This window comes from Pteropus medius, unplaced genomic scaffold (assembly GCF_902729225.1).
Source record: "Pteropus medius unplaced genomic scaffold, Ma_sr-lr_union100, whole genome shotgun sequence".
Classification (NCBI taxonomy): Eukaryota; Metazoa; Chordata; class Mammalia; order Chiroptera; family Pteropodidae; genus Pteropus; species Pteropus medius.
This window is the reverse complement of record NW_024352149.1, coordinates 2,406,803-2,433,996: the sequence shown is the minus strand read 5'-3', so window position 1 is coordinate 2,433,996 and position 27,194 is coordinate 2,406,803. Positions and strand designations below refer to the sequence as shown.

Here is a 27,194-nt window from a genome sequence, read left to right as displayed (position 1 = left end):
CCTCCCTCTCTGTCTGTAGTCAGTATTTTTTTGGCAGCAACATACAAACGGCCGTTGAGCAGAAGAGGGGGAAATTCCCAATCTGGCCAGAATGGAGTGAAGCTGACATAAATGCAGAAAAGTGGGACGCAGGCAAAAGTGGAAAAGAAAAGGACAAAACGGGAAAAAGCCCTATATTTGTAAGTAAGCTTTTGAACTCGTTGGGTTCCAATGAAAATGCTCATAGTTTTTAACGGCAACTCAAAGCTTATGGAAATTGAGTGTAAATTTTCACCAGGAAGGTGGCTTGTGCAAATCCTCAGTGGAGCAATTGAGCACCAGCTCAAACCTGGTTATTACAGCACTGCAAAGTGGTACCGTCTGGGAGAGAGCCTCGTTCCCCACCCCCAACCCCATTACACTCATGGCTTGGAGAGCAGCAGTCTCTTCACTGGAGCCTTGTGATTACATTTCTATGGTATGTGGGCACAGTAGCTCTTAGCTATGATTTGCTACATTTGCATTTTACCGGGATTAACTGTTTTAAGCATCAAAATATAGCAGGTATCTTTGGAATTTTACAGAATCCACTTCTTTAGGTGTGCCATATCTGGCCCATGCAGAATTGTTTTCCCTCTATATCTAATTCACATTCTAAAGCAGTTTATTGTTTGTTTGTACTGTTTCTTCTGCAATCAAAATGTCACTCGATAATGAAGGTTTCATTAATTAAATATAATATCATTAACTTCAGTATTCTCCGAGTACTCCATGACCCTGCGAACAAACATGCATTGCTCTATAAATGTTTATTTATTAATTTTTATTAAGATTGAGTTGTTTTTTATTTTAATAAAACCATACAGAGGTAAAATACAATATATTTTTTATATAGCATTTTTTTGAAGACCCCGAAGGAAAAATTGAATTACCACCTTCATTGAAAATTTATTCCTGGAAACGTCCACAGGATTTTTTAATTAATCAGGTAAGAAACATTTTTATTATTAACAAAAATATGTATTCATGATGAGATATAATATGCTAGTAATGAAAATTTGCATTAAAAACAATTTAGGGTAATTTTTTCTTGAGGTATTCACTAATAATAGGTAATTACATTTTGGTATTTAAATTAGAAATAAATACTTATCAGTATAGTTGAATGTTTCTTCTATTGGCTTCCAAAAGAATATTGAAATTTTGTTTAGAGCCTCAAGTTTTCTTCTCTCCATGATGTCAAATTATAGAGTAAAATGTTGTGAGAACTTATTCCTTAATTTCTGACAGACTTTCTCCTTTCTGCTTCTTAGCAGGAACTTTCGTGGCATGAAGGTCTGTTTAAGATAGTGTTTATTAGCATTAATTTCCCAGCCTGAGAGATTTGCACCTGAATCTCTCTATTCCAGGGATTGTTGAAGCATTTTCCAAGGGCTGCCTTTCTTTCTGGACCCCATGCCCAGCCTCTTGAATCAAATTGACTGGGACATCACCCCAGAAACCTTTATTTTAAATAGAGCTTAGGTACTTTAAAACTTTAGACCCCCTGGATGTCTTCCTAATAGCTATGTTTGTTTGAATATATTTGATGTTTCTGAGGGTTTAATTATCACTAATGACTTTTTTTCCCCTTCTTGATGCTGCTCTTATTATTTTCATTGACTGCATAGAAAACCCGTAGGCTAAATTAGTTACTAGTTAGCTGGCCAGACGGTTGTTGTAGTGGAGCTGATTCTTCCATACATTTTGAGAACCATTGAATCTCTGTTTCTACACACAGTGATTTTATTCCTAGAAGTTTTAGACTTTATACGCACTACTACCAATGCAAGAAAATATAATTTATCCATCATATTTCACAATTACTGTTACTAGTTGAGAAAGTCAGAATCCTAAATTCAAAAATATTTATTAAAATGAGAAAATAAAAAGATGTAGCTCTGTTCATCAAAGTATTTATAGAATGTCTACTTGTAAGCTATTATAAATAAAAGCAATCAAATATACAAGATTCTTGTCTTTAAATTACTTATAATATTAGTTAACACTGACATAAAGAATATAAATTCTGTGATGTTAGTATAATGCACTTAATATTAATGCATTATTAATAATATTCAGACTCTGTTTAATATAAGTGCAGTTTGCATTTCATGTGAATAAAGGATATGAATTCCATGAAATGGTAGTCTTATAAATTTGAATAAGCAGAAAAGTTTTATAAACCATCTTTCTTTTTAACATACTTTAGTTTTGAGAGATGCACTTGTACTAAAAATAAATTCATTCATTGTTGTTGATGATACTTCCACCTATACTTCTCATAATACTGCCATCCATCTACCTCTGCTCCCCCTCTGCACTGACTCCTCTTGATCCATCTTGTTGGAATAGGGACCAGAACAGCCAGAACTGAAAGCGTAGCTAAGTAGGAAAGTCTTAGAATAGTGTTTTTCACATTTTCATGTCTACGTCCATAGTGATAAATACTTTTTATATTGAGACTCGTTAAATATAGACATATATAAAGTTTAGACAAAAATTTTACAAAACAATAATGAACTTTCTATGTGAGATTTACTCTAGTACATTCATAGATAGATGATAGATAGATGATAGATAGATAGATCTGACCTATTAAAATGATTTCATGAATCACTAATTGTAATCTACAATTTAAAAGCACAGTACAGTCTAGAAACATGCCCTAGAACACTCTTAAGCTAAAGATGAAGTCAGAGGACGTTATAAGTCAGAGACAAGCTAAGTTATTAAACAACGTAAAAGCCTGGTTTAAAAATATCATGGGAAGTTCTAACCAGGAAGGTTAACAAGCCCTGATGACAGAGTGAGTGATCAGATCTGTTTATTTCTGAGAACCAGATATTGGTGGCCCAGGCCCTTGAGTGTTGATTATATTGAACAGCTGTAAGATGTCTGAGGATTTACCCTGCCCCAGATGTAGGCATAGGATACAGAGATGCTAAAATACAATTGTAGAGACCTCTGCATTAATATTTGTGTCTTTTACAAACTGTTAGTTTCTCCTTTCCTGCTGTCAGTAACTATTAAGTCTAACTCTTTAGGTACCCAATACTTATTTAATCTATAATTAATAAATAATTAATTATAATTAATATATTTTTAATTGGAAACTATATGTGTAATTTTAAATTAACATATAATTACTACATAATCAATCCTAATGCACATAGGTACTTACTGAAAGGTATGGACATTTTAGAAGTGTTGCATCATAATCAGTCAAATCAGAATAAATAAATATATGTACAAAACTATATTACTATGTTTATAAGTTATGAACATAAGAGTCAATGCAGGCCTTATGGTAGTTTTAGGTAAATTTTTTTTAGACATAAAAAAATTTATCGAGTTTTCAAGACGTTAGTTGTATAGATGATTGAGAGCAATTGACAGTATTAATTTCCAAAAAAATATTTTTCACAAAACCATTTTACGTTAATTTAATATTTTAAATACATAATATTGATATGAATTATAATTAATTTTTTAAAAGTTACAAGTCATATTTTTCCATATGTTTATTTTTATTGGACTGAATATATGAAAACAGCTTTAGATATATACTAATTAAATAATGACTATCAAATTAATTTTTTTTTAAATAACAGGATTTTAAATTGGACAAAAATTTAAAAAACTGTCACCGTTAATATTTTTCATCCAAGATGAAGATATTTTTCCAGTTACCAGATGTTAACTGTCAGTTTTAACTTGAGTGGTGAATTTAAATTTCAAATCACTATTTTAAACTCTCAATTTATGTGTATATGCATACTAAGTTTATGTACAGATATTACATCTTATAACATTTTATTTGTATGTTAAAATATTATATTTTATACACATTATATTATTAAATTAATATCACCTACAGCTGAAACAGAGTTACCTTATGGGATAATGTGTTTATTTTTTATTCTTCCAATTTCTTTGGTTGTGAGAAATGAAATCAGGTTTGGTCTGTTTATAGCATATAGGCTACAGTTCTTTTATTTTTTCTAAGGACGATATCTATTTTTTTTTTTTTTTTAATTTTAGGTTCCAGTAGTTGTGAAAAATGAAATCCTGTTTGACTTGTTTTCGGCAAATGAACATTTACTCTGCAGTGAGGTATGTAAGGAAATATGCAATAAAAACCTCATTGCAAAATGCCTTCCAGACCTGTTTAAACAATTCCCAGTTTCATTCCTCCCTTGCTCACCTTTAATTTTGGTATAACCAAGCATTTAATACGCCAGACATTCAAAGTGGAAGCGAAGCCTCCTTGAGTTTAGTGCGCAAAATATGGTGGGGAAATGTTACTGTAAGCACTGCACTGCACTGCTTGTGCCCCTATTCTTCTTCCCCGGGTAGCGTTCTCAGAATCTAGGCATTTCTCCTCCAGATCCACGTGCCAAGAGTTAAGTGTTATATTATTTGATTTGCTAATCTGGGGGAAAATAACGCAGTGCAGTTTGATTGCAACACCTCCTCTAAACCAGCCAGATTTTCAGTCCCGCGGTCCCACTTCCGGTGGGGGCGCACCTCCCTTCCCCTGGTTTTGTCCATAAGCAGACCTGTTCCACTCCTCTGAGGTAGTTCTATCAGAAACAGGGGCTGTTCGCCTATTTTCTCCGAAGGCCCAGTCAGAGAAGAGGGGCACGGTCATCATTGATTCAAACATTTCGTCTTTCTTATGTTTAATATCTTGACCAATATTAAAATAAAAAACATTTACTTCTTCAACCAGGTTGTACTGATTAGCCCAAGTTGTTTTATATCATATGTTTTATATGCTTATTCATGAATCCTAAACATACATAGACTTTAGCTTTTCTATTTTTCAAGGAAGAAAAATATACAATATTCTATAGTAAAATTTTCTGATATAGACAGACTATTCAATTTGCCTTTTTCAGCTTAACCTACCTTTAAGAAATTTCCTAGATAATACAAATTAAGAAAAACATAAATCTTATGAGGTCAGTGTCAAGTGCATAATCTCTGTACATGCCAGGCAGTAATATACGAGGTGAATATTTCAGAAAAAATACTATGGAGGGTGGTAATGGCTTTCCTTAACACCCACTGTGACCCAGAAATTTCTTGTGCATTGTTTCTATTACTCACGAAAGTGCTGAAAAATAGATAGTTTAATCTACATTTAACAGATAAAAAAAAACAACAACAAACTACTATTTAGGCTGAAGTGACTTGCCCAAGAACAGAAGGATCTAAAGGAGGATTCGAATCCTGGTCTCTATTTCTACTCTGAAGCTCGGCTCCCACTGTCTCTGGCTGCCAGTTAAAAACCCGCAAGTGGGAGTTTTACTTGGAATACTTCTGCGCCTGCAGAAAGGCACATGGTACATGAGTTTACAGTGTATTTAAGTGTGTGTTTAATTTTAACTTTTTTCTCATGTCTCTTTCCTTGTCTAACTGATCCTATTGACATGAAAGAGATCATTTCCTTCTCAAACTTCTGAACATTTACAGAAGAATAGTGCAGTCGCTTATAAAAAGTAAATTCCAGAATAAAATCATCTTTATTCTCAGAATCAAATCATCTTTATTCTCAGAAGCATTCAGTCTTTCTCCCTCGCTTTATCCCTCACACACACAGAGCTGAAATGAAGGTCAATGTTAATTGGAGGTCATTGACAGTTTACTCTGGAATACAGCTCTTAGCTAAGAGTGTGTTTAATATTCTACTTCTTAAGCCTGTAATATAACAATACTTCCTCAAAACAAAAGCAAGATTTGTGACTTTATTCTGCAGGTCAGAAATCAGAACATGCAACACATTACATGTAAAATTTAATCTACTATTAAAGTAGATTTTCAGCTGATTCCCTCCCCGCTCCCTTTATTACAGCACCAACAAGGGAAAAATAACTAATTGACACTAATGGTTTTTGTCTCCAGCTGATGAGATGGATTATCAGCGAAATCTATGCAGTGTGGAGGATATTCAACGGGAGCATTCTGAGCACTTATCTTAAAGGGACTTCAGGGGAAGTTCCTCTTCTTGCCTGGAAGCCCTGGGAACACATATACTCTCTGTGCAAGGCTGTGAAGGGTCACATGCCTCTGTTCAACAGCTATGGAAAATATGTCGTGAAACTTTACTGGATGGTAAGTTCACATTCATGTGCATTTGTCTTTAATATTGAAATATATTTGCCTTACGTGCTATTACCTAGGCAAATACAACATGATGTAATTTATGCAGGATAGTAATTGTGTAGCTACTGGGGCGAAATGTCCTGCATGTGTAATTTTGGGTTGATAAGAAACACAGTTGTTTCTGTTGTGATACCAGTCCCCTGTGCTTTTTAAACTGGTGCTGCCCAGACCTCAAAGAGGTGGCCTTCTGCCGCCTTTGCCCTCTCAGGTATGTGGGTTGTGCAGGCAGGTGGCTGCACAGGCCTCTCTCGCCCATTCCTCTGTGATGTATCAGGGTCATGGGCAGGAGGGTGTGTGCTTCAGGATGGCCTGCTCTTTATCTCCCGGCATTTGTTGCTGCCAAGGAACCTGATCTCATCCTTTTTGTTATTGTTGTTCTAAATCCAAGATGTATTTTCATGTTAACAAATCTTACTCTGACACATAATGTTTTTACCTCTGCCCCAAAAGAAGCAAATGAGACAGTAGGAAGTACAAATAGAGAATTAAAACCCCCTCAGTTAATATGGCAAAGTAGACACACCACATTTAGCAATGCTAGATTATATTAAACACCTTTGAGTTTCTAATGGTGAGATACTCTTCCTAAAGGCCCAGAGTCACAGGCAGGACCAGCTACATGATTTCACACCCCCTCATTAGAAAATTATTAGGAATTTCAAGACAATGATAGCAGTATTTTAAATCAAGCATAGGCTCCTTCTGAGCATGGGGTCATGCAACTGGTCCTAGTCACTAAGAAAGAATATTCTTGAATGTCTGAAGAAGTGGAAAAAGTATGAAAAGTTAACTGTTTCATTCTACATGTCTCAGAACATGACTTTTTCTTTAATGAGCCCTAGCCATCTATCTTCCCCGAATGGGGAATGTTGAAAACCAATGAGAAGAATTGATGAGATCATTATAGTGGGAAGGTAAAGATAAAGAAGGTGATGTTAGTCTCTGATATCCAAAATAGGATTTGGGATTTTTTTTTTTTTGATATTCACAGCAAGACAATAGACCTTGAAAGTCATAATGTTGTTAAAAGAGAAAAATAACTTCCTGAATTCCTTTATTTTCTTTATTTATCAACCAGGAGACATATTTGGCAGACTAGACCTTAGAGTTTTAAATGTGAGCAGAGGAGTGATAGGGAGGATATGACGTTAAGAGTGGACACACAGTGGACAGGATTGAGGGATTGTAGGAAATGTAAACATGGGAATAGTGAAGAGGTCAAATGCTTGCATATTTGGCCCCCATTTCTGCAAATATGTCTAAACTTGAGGTGTGGTGGAGTTCAAAATTATTAAGAATTTCAAAACAGCATTAGCCAAACATTAAAACAACCCTGTTAGTTTCTCTCCCCACCCCCAACCCCTTTCTGCTTTCTTCTTTCCTTTACAAATTTACTTCTAGATGAAGGTCAACATTTATTACTGCTACATTCCATTTTGCAAAGAAAATGTGGTTTGTTTCTCTCTTTAACTGTACTGATTCCTCACAAGCCCAAATCTACTGGAATTCAGAAAATTAAAAAAAAAAAATGTGTTTAGTTCAGTTTGGAAATCTCAGTCTGATCCACTCATTTAACCTGTCTCTTTAGATAACGTAGCTCTTGAGGGAAAAGGCCAGGCAAGCGGCAGCCAGAAAGCCTGCACCGTGTGTCCAGTGGCTTCTTCTGTTTCTTCATTGGTTTCATCCAAGAAATGGCTTGTGGGGTTTGCTAGCAGACTATTGAGCAGAGATACAACTGGTTCCATATGAATTGCTTTGGTAGGCAACTTGCTGGCATTCATTTCTGAAGTGCATGGTCATTGTCTTGTTCACTGAGACTGAGAGAAAGCTTTGCTGGCCCTTAGCATTTCTTGATCCATTGTTGGGCTATGCGAGGCCTTCAGGGTCCCTTGCACACTCAAAGGCAAAGGGACCACTTCCCTCAAGATAATAGAAAACATGTCACTGACAAATACATGTGAAGATAAAATGCGGTAATTAAGTAAAAAGAACCTCACAAAGGCCCTGACAAATAGTAGATTCACAACACTATTAGATTCCTTTTTTCTTTCCTTTCTTTTTTCCTTCCTTCTTCCTTTCCCACTGCTACCTCCTACTATAGATGCCAAAGAGACAGATTCTTCTTCCTGGCTCTTGGTAGAGAAGGAGGTTTAAAGCCCATAATCAGCTTAGCAGCTCCTCACTTGCTCAGCAATGGTTCTCGAGCAAGGAAGTGAGGATGGAGGGAATATACAGTGGTTACTGGCAACACTCTGCCCACTTCTGCAATATGGCTTGCTGTGGTTCCTTTGCCCAAGCTTGCTTACTTCCCGCGCCATGTTGATGCTCAGTCCTCTCGTCTACCATCAAATCATATATGCCTGTCTACTTCTTAAATTGCCTTTATTTGCCTACTTATAAAACAGGTTATTCAAACTTTTGTTATGGAATAGTAAGTATTCTTTTATATATTGTAGATAATAATAAAAGAAGCACTTTTAAAATCTATCTTTTAACTTTGCGTCTTCTAGCCGACTGAGACTTGTAATTATATGTAGTCGATTATGTCATTGTTTTTCTTAACAGAGTCTAGGACATTTTTTGTTTAAAGTAAGATATCACTATCTCAAGAATATGAAAAAAATTTCCTCTTAATTTTATCTCATATTTCTTGGGCTTTTTTGTTTGTTTGTTTGTTTTAAATGTTTGGGCCTTAAATTTGTTTTATCTACTATGAGAAATAAAGAACTGCTTTATGGTATTTCAAAATCTCAGCTAGTTGCCCCAGCATTACATATTGAATGTTCTACATTTTACCCATGATTTTAAAAACCAATTTTATCATACACTAAATATTCAATATGAAATTGTATTTGTTTCTGGACTCTATTTTCTTCTACTATTTTATATTCTATTAAACTATTTTAAGAAAAAAAATCTTCCTAATACTGTATTGTGTCAATGTTTTCTTGGCATATGTTTTTTAAATATTTTAAAATATTTTTACTGCTATTTATATTGAACACTTATTTATAATTATTTATCCTTTATATATAAAAGGGATCAGGCCTTATCATTTTTTTCCCTACTATAGCTTCCCTCTCTTGAGTATTTTATTTTGATTCATCTTTCATTCAGATGGATTTTGTGTTCCAAAATTTTACTCACTTAGAATATATATGTGTGTCATAATTTGGTTAACTTTGAAAATTGAGGTCTATTTTCTTTACATATGGTTACTGTAAGACTGATAATTTGGTTATCTATGAAATACTGGGATAATAAATGCCTGATAATTTTCCGGTTTTAGTGTTAAGTACAGTTATTCGGGGGTCTTACTCTCCACGCTCTCGGAAACGCCGGCCCTCCCTCTCTGCTATCTCTGCTTCCTTCTTCTCCAGAGCACTGAGCGTGGAGCATCCAGCACCTCGTACACTTAGCATATTCATTAGTATATGCGAAAATATATAAGAAGCCATTAACCTCTAGATGCTTTCTTTTCCCAGGACTTTGCTTAAAAATATATTTCTTATACTCATGCGTTGGTCCAATTTACAGTGATTTTCATAAGGTAAATACACAAGCCAGATTACAATATTCTCCTGCTAGTCCTCCTCCACTTTAATCCAATTCTTTAAAATTGGAATTGTGGTCTTCGAAAGGACATAGAATATTGATAACGATGGCAATAAATAGATAAATAAGTGCAATATTTAAAGGGCAGAAAGCAAGAACTTTGCTGTCTCAGAGACTGTATCCATGGGATAGAGAGATGGCGGCCTGGTTTTCTGGTTGGTAGGAATATGTACTGTTTGGGCTAGGGGCAGAAATTTCTATTTCGTTCTACCTAATTCCCAGGTGGTAGTGCTGAGTTGACATCTGTGTATGTGTCACGTATAGTAAAAAATCAGAGTAAATTCTTTCTGACACATCCTGTGCCCTACATGTATATTCCTTCCTCTGTCACATCTTGTACACCTTGAGTCTCTTCCTCATTGTTTATTTTTCTTCAATTTATTGACGCTTTTTTACCTTTTTCTGACTGGACATTGATTTTCCTTCTCTGCCTTATTACATATATTCTTCTCCCCCTTTGCTGTTGTCCCTGAAGCATTTATCTTAATCATTTCTTCGAGGCAGACCAGCCTCTCAGAGCCTCTCTACATTTTGCTAATTTCATATTGACAGACATTAGGTTGTGACCAGTGTTGTATGAATACAACAATAATGTAAAATAACATCTTTGTGTATGTATTTTTGTCTACTTGCATGACTATTTTTTCTAGGATTTCTACAATGTGTACTTAATTTTTCTGTCAAAATATATGCAAATTTTGATAAGTATATTTAGGTTACTCTTGTGTTTTAATTTGTAATTTGTATTTGATATAATTGGGATTTAACTCTGTCATTTTATCATTTACTCTGTTACTTCTGTTATTTTTTTGTATGTTTCCCTTTTCCTGTCCTGTGAGTTTCTTGAACATTTCTTAGGATTCTGTTTTGGTTTATCGTCTATTAGGAAAGACAGAAAAAGACATATGACCACTAAATAAGGCAATGTAAGTTCAGAGTTACACATGTTATACAAAGAAAACATTTTTCTTCCTATTTCTCCTATCTACCTGGGGAAAATATTAGTGTTCCTTGACTCCAGTTCAAATGTCACCTTCTTGTGAAGACGTTAGCAAAATTAGTTACATTTTCTTTTCTAGTCCTAGAGCACTTTGAACATACTGTGTTTTATATTGTTTGCATATATTCGTCCCTTACTGAACTATAAAAATTTAATGGTATAGGCCCTGTCTTATGTCAGTTTTTGAATTCACAATTCTATCACTGCTAAAACTATTTCTTGGGCAAAGAAATGAATTTATAATAAAATTTCACATGTAAAACCAAAGTTTGAAAAAATCTTTGTGTTCACAAACATTAATGTTATCATTTGTGTCAAGCTTTTAATTATGAAGTGATATGCATATAGGTAAATATATAATGATTTTATTAGATAAAGAATTAACTTCCTGTTAAAAGAAAACTAGATATTTAATTAGAAGTAGGAATAATATGGTCATTGGAAGCATAAGATCACTGAGCCTATCAGGATAAATAATAGTTACTAAAGTTATATTTGGAGAATTTTCATTATGATATTGTTATTTAATTATGCCCAAACTTATCTATGGTTGTATAATGTTTTGGCTCTGCTATTTGAAGCACTTTAATTTGCTGCATTATGTAAGATGGCGTACCCAAGAATGTGCTTACAAGACCTCATAAGTAAGGATTCTCATTTATATCCTTGTTTGGATGTGCTGTAATGTTAAATAAAATAATAAGCCAAAATTCTCAGCCAGAGTGGTATTGAAACCCAGTATGTCAGTCTTTAGATATGAGAAGTTAAAATAAAATATAAAACAGCAGTTGTACAGAAAATGTATGAAAGGGAAAACAATATAAATTATTAATAGTATATTTTTCTCGTTTTTAGGGTTGCTGGAGAAAGATAACCATTGATGACTTTCTGCCTTTTGATGAAGATAACAATCTATTGCTTCCATCTACGACTTGTGAATTTGAACTCTGGCCAATGCTTTTGTCTAAAGCTATCATTAAGCTGGCAAACGTTGAGTACGTAGAATATGGAATTATCACTTGCTTGTATAAAAACAAAAAAGGCGAACTACAGTAAAAACAGCTATATCACATCTATATATCCTATAGCTTTATTTTAAAAGCTTTCTTTCCAAACAATATCAACTTTCTGATATAAAAATGAATATACCAAAACCACTAATTTGAAGTATTGGATTAGCCAGCAATAAGATAATATTCTCCCTAGTAAAAGTACTCAAAGAACTGTTCTGTAGCCACTGTTCTCTGACAATGAATAGAAAGTCAATCTTAGAAAATGTTTCTGCTTAATGAGTGAAAGAAGCTGTTTTATAGGGAAACATCTAAATACTGAATAACATATACTGTAATCCAGTTAAAGGTTTAGGTTCTGTATATGCAACAATAATTTACTAATCTTGAAAAACCCGAACTGTTCTGAAGCATGTCAATGTGCTCTTCATGCTTTTGGTGAAAATGATTCATTTTTCCTCAATATTCTTGTGAAATCTGCTTGTGTCTTATATTCCTTCATGGCTTGTGGTCATTCCATCTTGGCCCTAGCAATGCAAAAAAGCTTAGATGCTTGAGTTGCAAATGCATGGCAACTCTGTGTCTTTGCTTGTTGGAAGAATGCTCACATACACTGCACCAGCTTGAATCTGACACTCTATCCCACCCCTGCAGTGTGCCCATAGTATCGGCGTTCAATAGAACACACCCACATGCTTTAACAAGACCACATCAGCCATTTGCTCAAGCTCCAGCCCCAGCCCCTTCTGTAAACAGCGGTGTCTGCAATCAGAACCAGTCTGCTTTTTGTGTGTTTTTAGGCTCAGCACCCTTTATCTCCCCCAAGGCTACAATAACAAAAAAATCACGCCTACTGCCATCCTCTTCATCTCTCTTTTCTCTTACCAACCCTCAATTTTCTACTGGGAATTTGTTTTACCCAGCTCGCAGCCCTTAATTTTAAACATTTTAAAAAAAACTCAGCCCAGATCTTTTTAGGTAGCTGAATACAACTAAGTATTCATACTGGTGACAACGTTATTTGTTTATTTTGAAAGAAAATAATGTTCCTAATGTTACTAATTGCCAGACCTCACTTAAAGATGTGAGAATTGGAGCTGCGAGGCCAGTGAAGCATTAAATGTGTAACCTAGTTGAAGTGGCATTTTGTCATTCTAAAAGCTGCTATTGTTTGATAGGATTTTATAACAACTTGAGTAATAGAATTGTTATTTTTTAAAAAATAAATAAATCCAGCTTAGAAATAAAGGATCAGACTAAATGTAAGACATTTCTTAGGCTTTCTAGGAGAAACCTGCACTACATGGTACAATTTATATTTGTCTATACATTTTTTCTCAGATTTTATATATTGTCATCTGAGTTTTAACTTTTTACATTAAAAATGAATATTTAATAGTTATGTCAATATTGTGATATATGCAAAGGGAAAAACATTATTTCTATGAGGTTTGTACAGTCACTTACTAAATATGGTTATCCAAAGAGGAGTTTAGACTATCCCAGCAGATATTTGTTATCTTTGGAAGAGGTAGACACATCAATCCATCAATCACCACTATGATGCCTGGGCAGAACAGGGATATGACATTTACATATGTTAATGTAAATAGACTAATCACTTCAGAAAAACAAAGGACTAAAATGAAACAATGATATTTGACCAATCACAATGTTGTTTGATTTTATGCTATGGTAGCAGATCCAGTTATTTGTACAGGATAGAATAGACGTTTCTGGTTTCTCTGAAATTATCTAAGAATTTAATTAAGAATGTCTGATACCCATCTTGACTTGCCATTTGTGAGACTGACAATACACAGCCTCATAGGCCTCTTAGAATAATCACTGAAATCAGAAAGATAGAGGACACTGTTCCATTTTTAAACGAACCACATGATAATATATGGAATATATAAAATATATATTATCTGTATTTATATATTTTAAAATATATAACGTGTGAATATGTTTACGTGTGTGACATTAATATTAATTTATACTTTTTAAAATAAAGCATATAAGTATGTTTTATAACTAAACATTTTATCATTGGATCTATTTAAGTGCTTTAAGAAAACAAGTCATCTGACTGTTGGAATAGCATTTTCTTGTACTATAAATGTATAACTAGTATGACGCCTACATTTATTATTATGTCACTATGTATTAGAGATTCCTATTTCCTATATATCTCTCTGTGTTTTCAAATTTTATTAACTGTACTATATTTGCTTTTTTAGCATCCATGTAGCAGAGAGGAGAGAACTAGGAGAGTTCACAGTTATTCATGCACTCACAGGATGGCTACCAGAAGTCATTCCACTGCAGTAGGTTTGACCATTAAGTTACTCATATATTTTTTTCCTTTCTTCCCCAGAAAGATTTCTTTAACTGAAGTATTTTTAGGCTTTGAGAAAATTTCAAGAAATATTACCTTTTACAAAATATTTGAGAGAATAACACTTTATAGTATGTATTATATAAAATTCCTTGAAATTTTCAAGATAAATTCTGTTCGCTTATATATATTGTGAATTGAATTCTTAACTCTCTGAATTACAAATGTTAAAACAATGTTAATTATTTATTATTATAAAATATTTACAGGTGTCCCTTTATCCTTACACAGCTATTACATTTATTCAATACAGAAACATAAAAGTAACTTTTAATTAGCCATATATGTTAGAAAATAATAATGAAACACATATTAGACATTAGGCACTTTAATATATTATTTCTAATTAAAAGCCACAGTCCCGAAAAGATTACCTTATTTAATCACTATATGACCCCATCAACTAGGTATATGTCATTGCAAATGAAGAAATTGAAGCTCAGAGAGGTTGAATTCCCCAAATCTGTGCACATTGTACCCGGAGGAAATAAAATTTGAATCTAAATGTTGCTAGGTCCAAAGCACACAATCTCTCTCTCATGTAAGTCTAGATATATAGAGATTGCTTATCTGCATCCAAAAAAGAGAGACCGTGTAATGTAATGCTTACTTAAAATTTCACACATAAAGGTTTAGACACACAATTTCATCATATATTACCACTGACACTGGAAATTAGTCAGGTTAAAGTGCAGAGAATAAAATTACATCAATATATCTGAGCATATCAATTCAGATGCTGATATTTACAAGAAGACCAAATCCCCAATACAGTTATCAATTTAGATCATCTTTGATCTTTGATTGATGCTGGGAAGCTACTTTACCCCAGGGTCCAGGTTAGAGGAGATTGAAGATAGGCCCTAGTAACTTGGATTCTACATCTAAAGCATCTTTTCAGAGAGCTAAACTAGCTGCTGCTTGGTTCAAGTAAAAATATGTTCAAAGGAAAAATGGAAGGGTAAACACTCTCCCTGAAAGACAACTTTTCTGAAGGAGAGCTGATCTTTTGTTTTATCTTAGGGAAGGATCCAGATAGCACCCTTTTGCATCTTCTCATGGAAAATCCTTTTCCGATATCTAAGGGAAGAGAATATTAATTGACATAATAATATAGACAATGTCAGTCGAGAAAAGTGGACAGATAATGGGATTTAAAAGTATGGACTTTTCTAAATTTTTGTCTTCAGTGTTGATGGAATACTTACAATTTTGCCTTAATTTTCTCTGTACAGTAGTCAATAAAGATACCAAAGACATGAAATTATCAGAAGTCTATCAGAGGATGGTACAGAAATAGGAGATCAGAATAATTCACAACTAAAAAATTAGTTAATTAAAAATTGTGAATTGTCTCTTGCTAGAATCATACATGAAAATTAAAGTGTTCACATACTGTCATAATCTTAAGGAGATCATTTTAATAATTGATAGTAAAAAATTGGAAATATTTTAGATGTTTACTTTGCATGAATTTATGGTTGCTTATGAAGTATCTGTGAAAGTGACATAAGGGGGAAAAGCTTGAGCTTTGGAGTCAGAACTATATAGACAGATTTACATTCTTACACTTCCAATTTTAAGCTATGTGAATTTTGTTAAGTAATGAACTTCTCTGGGCCTCGTTTCTTTTTATGTAAATGGAATACAATAACTCATCCTATATGATTGTTTGGAAGATTAAATGAATAGGTGAGAGTATCAGAAAAAGTAGCTAGTGTGTTGTATGACATAATAAGTGAAAGTTTCTTTTAGTTTCTATGACTTTCACTAGATTATTTAATATTATTTAGAAATATATATAGTAGTTAATAATCAACCTTTGGAAGCAGGGAAAATTCTGAAGAAGAATAAGTGAGACTGACCCAGACATTCAAATTTATCAATTCACTTCCAAATAAAACCAAAAAGTAAAAGTGGTACACTATCTTTGAACTGTATCATGATGTGTAGAATTTTTTCTTATGAATATTCTGCTGCATTATTCGTATAATTTTAAATTAATATTGTACTATAAATTACAAAGTTACTTCCTGTGTGTATGCAATATATATGTAATTTTAAATGAAAATAATGTCATGAAACAGTATATAAATGATTGTCAAGAAATGTTTAAGTTGAAATATGGGAACAATCACCATCTGCCAAGGGTGGAGGCCGGGGTCCAGTGTGGCTTCATGGAGAAAATTCTGACTTGCTCTGAACCTTTACTTTTGGCTGGGTTTGATTTGAACAACAGGAAGGCGAATGCTATTGAAAGCACGAGAACAATATGATCACAGGCCTGGTATGTTCAGGAGTGGGGTGCTTCCGTTACTAAGGAGGGTTAGAGTATGCAGAGAAAGCCCCTAGGGGCTTGGCCAGCTGTGGTCATGGTTTCACAGAAGTCAAAGAAAATTAGAATATCGAAGTTTCAGGATTGTGTTGACTGCTGATTTTTGTTTTCGTGTGAAAATCTGGTAGAGTGAAGTGTTCGTGGCATCTCCAACAAACTACTACTTCCCTTCCACCCTTCCACAGGAGTACCAATGTGGGACGCTACTCTATTTGCAACTGCTGGCCTTGCCTCTTATGTTTTCCTAAAATTCGTACAGTTTTATCATTAAAAAACCACCTTCTAACTCTCCGTATTATAATAGAAACACAGTCAATGACATGTTTGAATATATTTTAGATGTCTGAACAATTTCAAATGAAGAGATGACTCTTCTTGGCAAATCTCTCCGATCTTGATGTAGTTCATTTGTCAATAGAGCACTCCACCACCAGTATTTAAGCCTAACTGTTCAAGAATTTATTTAGTCTCATTCTGCAATATATGAATATTTTTCTTTCAAAGCATAGCATTTTTCTTATTGTAGATGAAGAGACAAGTCATAGCACAGGTTTTGGATTCAGAAAGATCTGCTCGAATCCTGATGCTATCATTTGCTAGTTGTGACTGCATAAAATTTACAGCCTCTTAAACCTCAATTAGGATTATAATAACTATGTTTCAGAGCTTTCATGGGATTCAATGCAAAAATAAAATATACCAAACGCCCACTATCTGCCAGGCCCTGGAGATCCAACGAGGAGTACGAGAGAGCTCAGGAACTCAAGCAAATCACAGATGCACAGAGAAACCAATGATCATTTTCAGGTCCCCAGTTCATCTTACTTTTTATTGTTTCCTCAGAAAAAATCTGAATGAGTGAGTGGTCTGGGCATGCTGCCTTTATCTCCTCATCTCTGTCTTTCCTCATCGACTCTGTGTTTTCTTCTCCACCACACCAGTGAAATGGTTCTTCCGTAGGTCAACAAAGGCCTGGACATTGTCAAATCTGGCGATCACTTCTCTTGCCCCATTTACTTGGCATTCCAGTATTTGGACTGAAAACAACTCTTTCCTTTGGCAACAATTCTCTTGGCTTCTGCAACAGCACACTCTTGAGGTTTTCTCCTGTCTTTTCTCCTGTTTTTCTCCTGTCTATTTGCTGCTCTTTCTGTGCCTTCTTGGATAGTTCCTCAGCCACTAAATGGGGACATATAACAGGGCTCCTTCCTGTCTCAAAACCTTAAATAACAATCTGTTTGACAATGACTTTTAGGTTTATATTGTCATGCCCGACCACCTTTTCATGCAGTCTAGTCCATTTATATACAACTGCTTAAATTACATAGCTATGTGGATTTCAAAGACTTAAAATATTCAGAAAGGCACACTGGATTCTTAGCCTCCCAAAGCCATACCTTTTCTAAAACATCTCATCTCAGTACTTTACACCATTGTCCACTCAGCTGCTCAAGATAAAAATAGACAGACAAGCAAGTAAACAAACTAGGAGTCATCCTTGATCACTCATTTTTCTCACCTCTCACATACAATCTTTTACAGATCTTTGTCAATAGTATGTCCCCTCCATTCTTTATGAATTTACTCATCTTTCTGCATCCCCATTTTTACCAACCTAGGTGAACTCACTGTCACTGCTCACATACTAGCTTCACAACTGGTCCTCTTGTTTCTAATTCTCCCTCCTCTAGCTAATTCTCTATGTGGCAATCAGAATAATTTTTTAAAACATAAATCAGATAATATCACTTACCTCGCTTAAATTCTTTCCATTACATTTGAAGTTTTTAAATCTTTCTGCTGACTTTTTTTTTTTGTGTGTGTTGTCTGTGCCTGGAATGATCTTCCATCATATATTCACTTGGCCAGCTATGTTATATGTTATAACATTTAGTCTCACCAACCTTAAATATCAACTCTTCAGACAGGTCTTCTTGACCATCCAATCTCAATTATTTCTTCCCCAACTTATGTTATAAACCATCGTCCTTTGTTTCATTTTTCTCCATGGAAGTTATCACTGCCTGTTATTCTCTCTCTCTCTTTCTCATATCCATCTGCTGGGATGGGAAGTTGCATGAGGGTAGGGACCCTTTTTGTCTTGCTCAACATTGGGCCTTCTGTGCTTTAGAACAATGACACTGGATGGCTGGCATATGATATGTTCTCAAATGTTTGTTGATCGAATAATTTAAAAGGTACCGTAAAAGGCTACCCTAGAAGTGCATAAAGATTCTTTGGGAGCACAGAGCAGGAACATATGGCTTAATTTCCCTAAAAAGTAATGATTGAACGGATATCAAAGGATTAGTGGAAATTAATTCAGCTGAGTGAGGTAGAGAAGGAAACTCAGAGAATAAAGAATAGCATGGAAGTGCAATAGAGCAAGGGGTAGACCCAGAAAAACACAGAGTTCTGAGCGGCTGGATTATATGCTGCTGGCTTCTAGAGGAGGGATGAGTATTGTTTGTTTTTGGACATATATCTATTAGATGGTTTTATACCTGGGCCTGGGTATCTGGAGGGAGGTTTGAGCCAGAGCTAATGATTTGAGGGTTATAGCTGAATTCAGGTAAGCTCAAAACGCGGTAGTACTTACTGAGGGTAGAGTAGGTAAGATGGCAAGAGCATAAGAGGAAAACTCCGAGGAAGCAACCCTAATTTTTCAGTAGTGAACAGAAGAAAGGGATTGTTCAAAAGAATCTGAAAGAAATTTCTATAATAATAAAAAGAAACCGGAAAAGAGCGATATTGTGGAAGTCACAGGGAAGAGTTCAAAGAAAGAGTTAAAAATATCATTCAGTTCTGCAAAGTCGTCAGGTATGATAAAGACTGTTTACATGAATAATGTATAGGAAAGTCCCTGGCACATAAGAGATATTCAAATACCTATTCTTTCCCTGTCATGCTTACAACGTGCCACTCTCTCCTGCCAGGCTGAGTGATCCTTGCAACCAAGGCCATGTGTTTGGTCTTATTATTTATTTGTTTATTTATTTATTTATTTATTTATATAATTAACATGTAATTTTTTTTAGCTTCTGCTATACAACACAATGATTTGATATTTGTACATATGCAAAACCATCACCCCAATAAGCCCAGGTAACATCCATCACCATAAATGGTTACACATTTTTTTGTGATGAAAACTTTTAAGATGTATTCTCTTAGCAATTTTCAAATATATGACAATATTATTAACTATAGTCACCATGCTGTACATTACATCCCCAGGAGTTATTTATTTTATAACTAGAAATTTGTACTTTTTGACCCCTTTTACCCGTTTCACCCATATCCCACACCCCCACTTCTGGCAACCATCAGTCTGTTCTCTGTATCCATCATACAGTATTTTTCTCTGTCCGACTTACTTCACTTAGCATACCGCTCTCAAGGTTCATCCAAGTTTCAAATGGCAAGATTTTATGCTTTTATATGGCTGAATAACAATAGTCCATTGTATATATATGCCACATGTTCTTCATCTATTCATCTATCGATGGGCACTTAGGTTGTTTCCATGTCTTGGATATTGTAAATAGTTCTGCAATAAACATAGGGGTGCCTACACCTTTTAAAGTTAATGTTTTAATTTCCTTCAGATAAATACTCAGAAGTGAAATTGCTAAATCATATGGTAGTTCTATTTTTAATCTTTTGAGGAAATTACATATTGTTTTCCACTGTAGCTGTATTAATTTATAATCACTCCAACAGTCCACAAGGGATTCCCTTTGCTCCACATCCTCACCAAAACTTGTTATTTATTGTCTTTTTTATAATAGCCATTCTAACAGGTGTGAGGTAAAATTTCACTGTGGTTTTGATTTGCATTTCCCTTAATGATTAGTGATGTTGCGCATCTTTCCATATACCTTTGGCTATCTATATATCTTCTTTGGGAAAATGTCTATTCAGATCCTTTATCCATTTATTAATCAAATTGTTTGCGTTTTATGTTGTATGTGTTTTTTATATATTTTGGACGTTAACTCCCTATCAGATATATGATTTGTAATTATTTTCTCTCATTCCATAGGTTGACTTTTGATTTTGTTGATGGTTTCCTTTGCTATGCAGAAGCTTTTTAGTTTCATGTAGTTCCACTCGATTATTTTTGTTTTTGTTGCCTTTGCTTTTAGTGTTAAATCCAAAAACTCATTGCTAACATCATTGTCAAAGAGCTTATCGCCTAATCTTTTCTCTAAGAATTTTCTGGTCTTTAATCCAGTTTGAGTGGTTTTTTGGTATGTCTGATATCAGATAGTGGTCCAGTTTCATTCATTTATTCATGTGGCTGTCTTGTTTTCCCATCACCATTTACTGAAGAGACTGTTTTTTCCACATTGTATATTCTTGGCTCCTTTGTCATAAATTAATTGAATGTACATGTGTGAGTTTATTTCTGGGTTCTCTGTTCTGTTCCATTGATCTCTGTGCCCGTTTTTATGCCAATACCATATTATTTTGATTACTATAGCGTTGTAATATAGTTTGGAATCAGGGCACATGCTGTATATGGTTTGTTCTTCTTTCTCAAGATTGCTCTTTCTATATGGAGTCTTTGTAGTTGCATATAAATTTTAAGATTATTTTTTCCTATTTTTGCGAGTAAATGCCATAGGAATTTTGGTAGAGATTGCATTGAGTCTGGAGATGACTTTGGGTAGTATGGACATTTGACAACAATAATTGTTCCAATCCATGAGTGCAGGATATCTCTCTATTTATTTGTGTCTTCTTCAATTCCTTTTATCACTGTCCTATAGTTTTCAGTGTACAGGTCTTTCAACATCCTTGTTCAAGTTTATTCCTAGGTATTTTATTCTTTTTGATATAATTTTAAGTGGGATTCTAAAAAATATCTATCTTTCTGATAGTTTGTTATTAGCACATAGAAACACAACAGATTTTTGTATATTGAATTTGTATCTTGTTATTTTACCGAGTCTTTTTATTAGTTTGAACAGTTTTTTGGTGTTGTCTTTAGGCTTTTACCTATATAATATCATGCCATCTGCAAATAGTGAGAATTTCACTTCTTCTGTTCCAATTTGGATGCCTTTTATTTCTCTTTCTTGCCTACTCACTCAAGCTAGAACTTCCAAAACTATATTGAATCAAAGAGGTAAGAGTGGGCGTCCTTATCTTAGGGGAAAAGCTTTCAGCATTTTAGTATGTTAGCCATGGGCTTCTCAGGTACGGCCTTTTTTATGTTGTGACATCTTCTCTCTATACTCTTGCTGTTGAGAGTTTTTATCATAAATAGATGATGCATGGCAAAGGAAGAGCATGAAAATAATTCCTGCCCTCTGGGTCTCTGGAGAGGATTATTTGGCCCTTAGATGTATGTTCAGTTAGAAGCGTGCCCCTGAGGCCAGTGCTTCAAGATAAGCAAATAAGCCTCTTTTCCAGAAAGTCTGCTGCCTCAGGCACTGGGCCCTGGGGTGGGTGAGCCTGTGCTAACCTTTTAAGAACTGTTTCTGTGTTCCCATAGCCTCTTGGATCTTGTGGATGCAATCTCTGTGGGCTTTCAAAGCTAGGTGTTCTGGGGGCTCATTCCTCAGGGTAAAGTCTTCAAAGTTGTAGTGCTGCATGTGGTTTTCAAACCCATTGCTCCTCAGGGGAAAGCTCAGGGTGATGAGTTCCCTCCAGTTGTCACTATGCTGTGGGAGAGCGTGGGCTGTTGTGAGATTGTATCTCAGCCTCTCTGACCTGCATCAATGTGGGGTTTTTTTGTTTTGTTTTGTTTTTTTCTCATTCACCAGAAGTGTAAGAGTCGCTGGGCTAGTTTTTGAGTTTTTTTTTCCCCCCCCAGAGGAAATTGTTTTGTATACAACTGTAGACTCATTGTGTTCATGGGAATTGGTGAGTTCAGTGTCCTTCTATGTCTTCATCTTAAACCAGAACTCCTTGTTTACTTTCTTTTCATCAGCAAAGCCCAGCACACAGTAGGCACTCAATCAAAGCTTATTGAATGAATGAATGCATGATGGTGTTTTTAACCAAAATGTAGCTCTCGAAATTAATCTCGTGAAATAGTAAGTTGATTTTTTTCCCTGTCAGTTATTTCTTGATGCGGGGCGAAAAGCTCATTTGAAAATTAATGTCGATGTGTTTTTGTCAAAGCCCAGGATATATGGACAAAGTTTGGGAGCTCTTGAAAGAAGTATTGCCTGAATTTAAGCTGTCAGAGGAGTCCATCTCTGAAAGCAAAACCATAGTGATAGATACCAAATTAAAAGAAGCAGGGAAAGAAGTGAAGGATGGGAAAGAAGTGAAAGAGGGCAAAGAATTCAAACCTGAACCGTCAATGACCACACTAAAATTACTCGAGAAAAGCGAAAGATTTCCAAAGGGTAAGACATTTTATATCACAGTGTTACTCGGTATGGCTAATGTATATAAATGCTCTGCGATCATTGCTAAATCGAGTGATTCCTTATTGTCATTATTGTGCATTAAGTGTTGCAGAAATAATTAAGGTCTTTCCTTGCTGGGATTTCAGAACTTCTAATGGTGTTAACTACACGTTAATTATTGTTCCATGTTTTACTCTCTTTAAAAATCAAAGGCAATTATACACTTTTGATGATACAAAATTGATATAGTATTAATATAGGAAGAGACATTAAGTTTTCAATTTCCATCAAACATATCTTTCTTTTATGTTATATGTCGGGTGGAATGGACCAAAACAACAAAGGAGAAAAGTTGTCCTGTTTATTTTTTCAGGAAGTGTAAAATAGACAGAGATTAGATTATGATTTATTTACCATTTACTGCAGATGTAGGTGGGTGAACGGGTTTCACAGGGAGAAGCTGAGTGTTTGTGACAAAAGCCTTCTGTTTTCTCTGTTTATAAGCAGCCTGTCTGTGAGCTGGGAGTGAGGTGGAGGTGGAAGATGAAGGTTCTCATGGTGATTTAAAATAGATGTAGCAAAAAATCAAAAATACAAAAAAAAGAGAGAAAAAGAAAAGGTACTAAAGAAAAAAATTATTAAATAAAAATAAATAAAAATGAAATAGATGTTGCAAAGGTTTGCAGAACTGGGGGAAGGTCATCTCCAGGACTCAACTGCTAACTTTATTTAGAGTGGAGTTGATATGGGTGGCGTGCCATGGCAGAGGAGCAGCACATTTATTTACAGTATTAGCAACAACACATTTTGGTAAACACTTGTATACTATCCACATTTATTTCTACGTGAAAGTACAGTTTTTCCATTTATAATTTTTATTATCAATTACATTATTTCTAAATTATGAATTCTGAATAGAAGTTTGAAAACTTTTATAGTTCTATTTTAAAATCACATATGAAGTTATGTATTGCTAGCTAAAATTAACTTATTCATTAAAGTCAAGTATTTATAGAAAATACACAAAATAAAATTCTGATAACCTATTTTTTATACTTTAGTTTCCCAATTAAATGTCTCATGTAACTTAAAGTTACAGTTATGTTCACCTTTATATCTAACATAGGTGTTAAATCTACTATAAAAGCTAAGATATGAGACAGGTTTAGGGGCCAAGAAATATTACAAGTTGTTAATGTCACAGTTTTTACGTATGCAAATTAAAAAAACAACAACTGACCAATAGTTATTACAAATTTAGCAGATGATAAAAGAATGAAATGGCAGAAATCTGCATTTTTTTTTTTTCAGAAGTGAACGAGCTTCATTAGGGAATTAAAAAATCTTGGAGTTTTTTTTTTTTAAGTTGAAGGAGAACACATTTCACAGAAATGTCAGTATGAATGGAAATTCAAATGGTGCAGATAGTTCTGTGTACAGGGTTTGACTACACAAGTCACATTGGCAATGAGATGTAGGTTGGGCATCCAGATTCCACCAGAAGTTGTTCTGGAGACAGCAAACTGTGTTTCCTTGAGATGCAGGCCCAAATAAGAAAGATCTGACAGGGTCCACATTTAGGACTCAACTTTAAGTATATGCTTTGCTTTTCTTTGATTTTTGCTTTTAAAATGAGAACATTATTCTGATGTTATATTGTTATGCACATAAATCATATTCAAATGATCACTTCTATTTAACATAAAATTACGTATAGCCTATAATAAATAAATGCTGCAGTTCTTTCACAATACACGTCAAATTTCAAAATTTTGTCTTGCTTTATTCTAATGTTTCTAATTAGAGGTGAGTAGTGTTTGGGGAAATTTGAAGCTATATTGTTTTACATTTAAATAATACTATTATTTTGGCCTTCTCCCCAACATAATGACTGAATAAGAAATAGAGTTTGAGGTTTTATAGTTAAAAGATGTATTGTATTTTTTAATATGTTAGAGAAAGCAGATGCAAAGGATGTTGGGAAGAAGAGGAGTAAAGATGGAGAAAAGGAAAAGGAAAAGGAAAAGGAAAAGGAAAAGGAAAAATTCAAATGGTCACTTCACGGTTCAAGACCCTCATCAGATGTACAGTACTCTCTGCAGTCTCTGTTGGACTGTAAGCTCTCAGTCTCCTAGAATGATAATTATTTTGGCTGTTTCCTAAAATGTTGGAAATCTTTGGAGAATAGAAATGTATCTCCTGTTTCGACCTATATAAATAAGCTTGCTTAAGGTTGCCCACAATCGTTAGGCCCTCAGATGAGTATAGATATTGGGGCAAGATCCTACATATGAGACAGAAGCCAAGGCTGTCAAAGTTCTTATGGTGCGACAGTCACAAGAGAAGCATTTATATGAAGGAGGACATATTCTAATAAATATGTGTATATTATGTATTAGTACATTATAAAATATATATTATACTACATTAAATGATTTTGTCATATGTTCTATATAATATGCAGATATAAATATATAAAAAATATACAAAATATAGAAATATAAACATTTATATAACTACATATAAATATTAAATATATAATTATATATTATCGTAGGTATTAGTATATATCCTCCTCTGTATAAATTATACAGATAACATATATAATCTTTTTAAGACTACATGATATATATCATATCATTATCTTTTTTTATATTCCTAACATTGGGTCATTTATCTTGGTGCTTCCAGAATGTAGGTTATAATCCTCAGCTCACTATTCACTACACAGTTAAAAACACATTCATTTTCCACCTGCATTGTGCTTTATCTAGCCTTTCTTTTTTCATTTTTTCTTCTTAATACATTATCATGTTTTTTTTTTGTGGGGACATTTTAATACTTATGGCTTTTTGTTTTACAGAAACATGTCTGGTGGTTTGGTAGAAAAGTGAGTCACTAGTCATTTTATTTTTAATTCTGTATTAAAAATTGTTTTCTTGTATTGATGCCTTAAGCAATTCTTTTTGATAGTGGATGACATAACATTCCTGACATAACATTCCAAAAGTTCCTGATAATTCATCATCATTGCGAAAATGACTAAATCTTTCTCTAAATTTCTTTCTTTGTGAAAATAAAGATAACAATGATCCCCCCGACCCTGGCTTTTTCTTTTTTTTTTTTAAACAAACTCATAGTTAAGCCCAGCCTCAAGATACAGAAGGTAGTTTAGAGTTTGGGCTTTGGAGTAAAACTGCCTGGGTACAGAACTCTGTTCCATAAAAAATACACAAATTTGATTTTTAAATAAAAATGTTTTTATAACTTTGTCATATTTTACAATGTAATCAATTCTAGAGAGATCCTGGGCTCATCTCTATATTTTGTGGCTCTAAATATAACTATTCTTCAATAAACATATCTAATAGTTAAATATAAGGGATTGGATTTGTAAAGGAATAAAACAAAACTTTTTAAATTAAAAATAAAGTCAATAAAGGAAAATAAATTCTATTATTTTGGCCACAATCTTTAAAGAACAAAAGGATACTAAATAAAATATAGTAATATCAGTGATATTTAGGAACGCATGGATAAATAAGTGATGCTCAGAAGCAAATTCTACAAACATTAAACATTCCAAAACTACGTTACTTATGTTCTCTTTCTTCATAGAGTCATTTATTTATGTTTTCTTTCTTCTTGAAATGACATAAAAACCCCTGGACTTCTTTAAATGCAAAATCAAGATTTTTATCTCTGAAAGCTAATAAATGTCTTCATGTTAAAATGATTACTTAGCACATAAGCATTTGTAGACCATTCTAAGTTACATTGACTGATGACTAGTACATTTATGTGATAACATTTTTACAGTGAAATAAAATGATTTCTTAAGCAATTAAATGGTACTATTATGAAGGTAAAATTAATGAGATAATCTCAAAAATAAATGCATATTTGAGGTTTAACATTTATTAAATACATTTAGAATCATTTACCTATTTTTCACCAGCAAAGATAAGGAATTATCTTTAATTTTTTAACCTTTAATTCTATCCTAATGTTCATTAAGGAATTTGAACATTCTAGGATGACCTACGGACCTATTTTGGCTAGAATTTTCATGACATATATACATTTGCTTTTGCAGGTTCTTCAGCAATACAGTCCCCTCACCTGGTTGTGTATGCTACCTTTACACCTCTCTATTTGTTTGAAAAGAAGATCTTTTCATTAGAGAAGATGGTAAGTACTCAAGGCCAGGAAACACAGTATCATTTATGGTGTGTATGTGATTATACCAGAATTTAATTAAAATTTTATTACTGAA

The 27,194-nt window shown here is 34.0% G+C and overlaps 1 protein-coding gene across 1 annotated transcript in view; it reads left to right on the top strand.

Moving 5' to 3' along the window:
- ADGB (androglobin) overlaps positions 1-27,194 on the top strand; it is a 139,949-nt gene that overhangs the window by 20,154 nt on the left and 92,601 nt on the right. Inside the window, 9 exon segments of the mRNA XM_039846958.1 lie at positions 20-179; positions 875-967; positions 4,063-4,134; positions 5,929-6,138; positions 11,660-11,799; positions 14,058-14,144; positions 22,686-22,915; positions 24,875-25,033; positions 27,015-27,109. Of these exon segments, the coding sequence (XP_039702892.1) occupies positions 20-179; positions 875-967; positions 4,063-4,134; positions 5,929-6,138; positions 11,660-11,799; positions 14,058-14,144; positions 22,686-22,915; positions 24,875-25,033; positions 27,015-27,109 (1,246 nt within the window).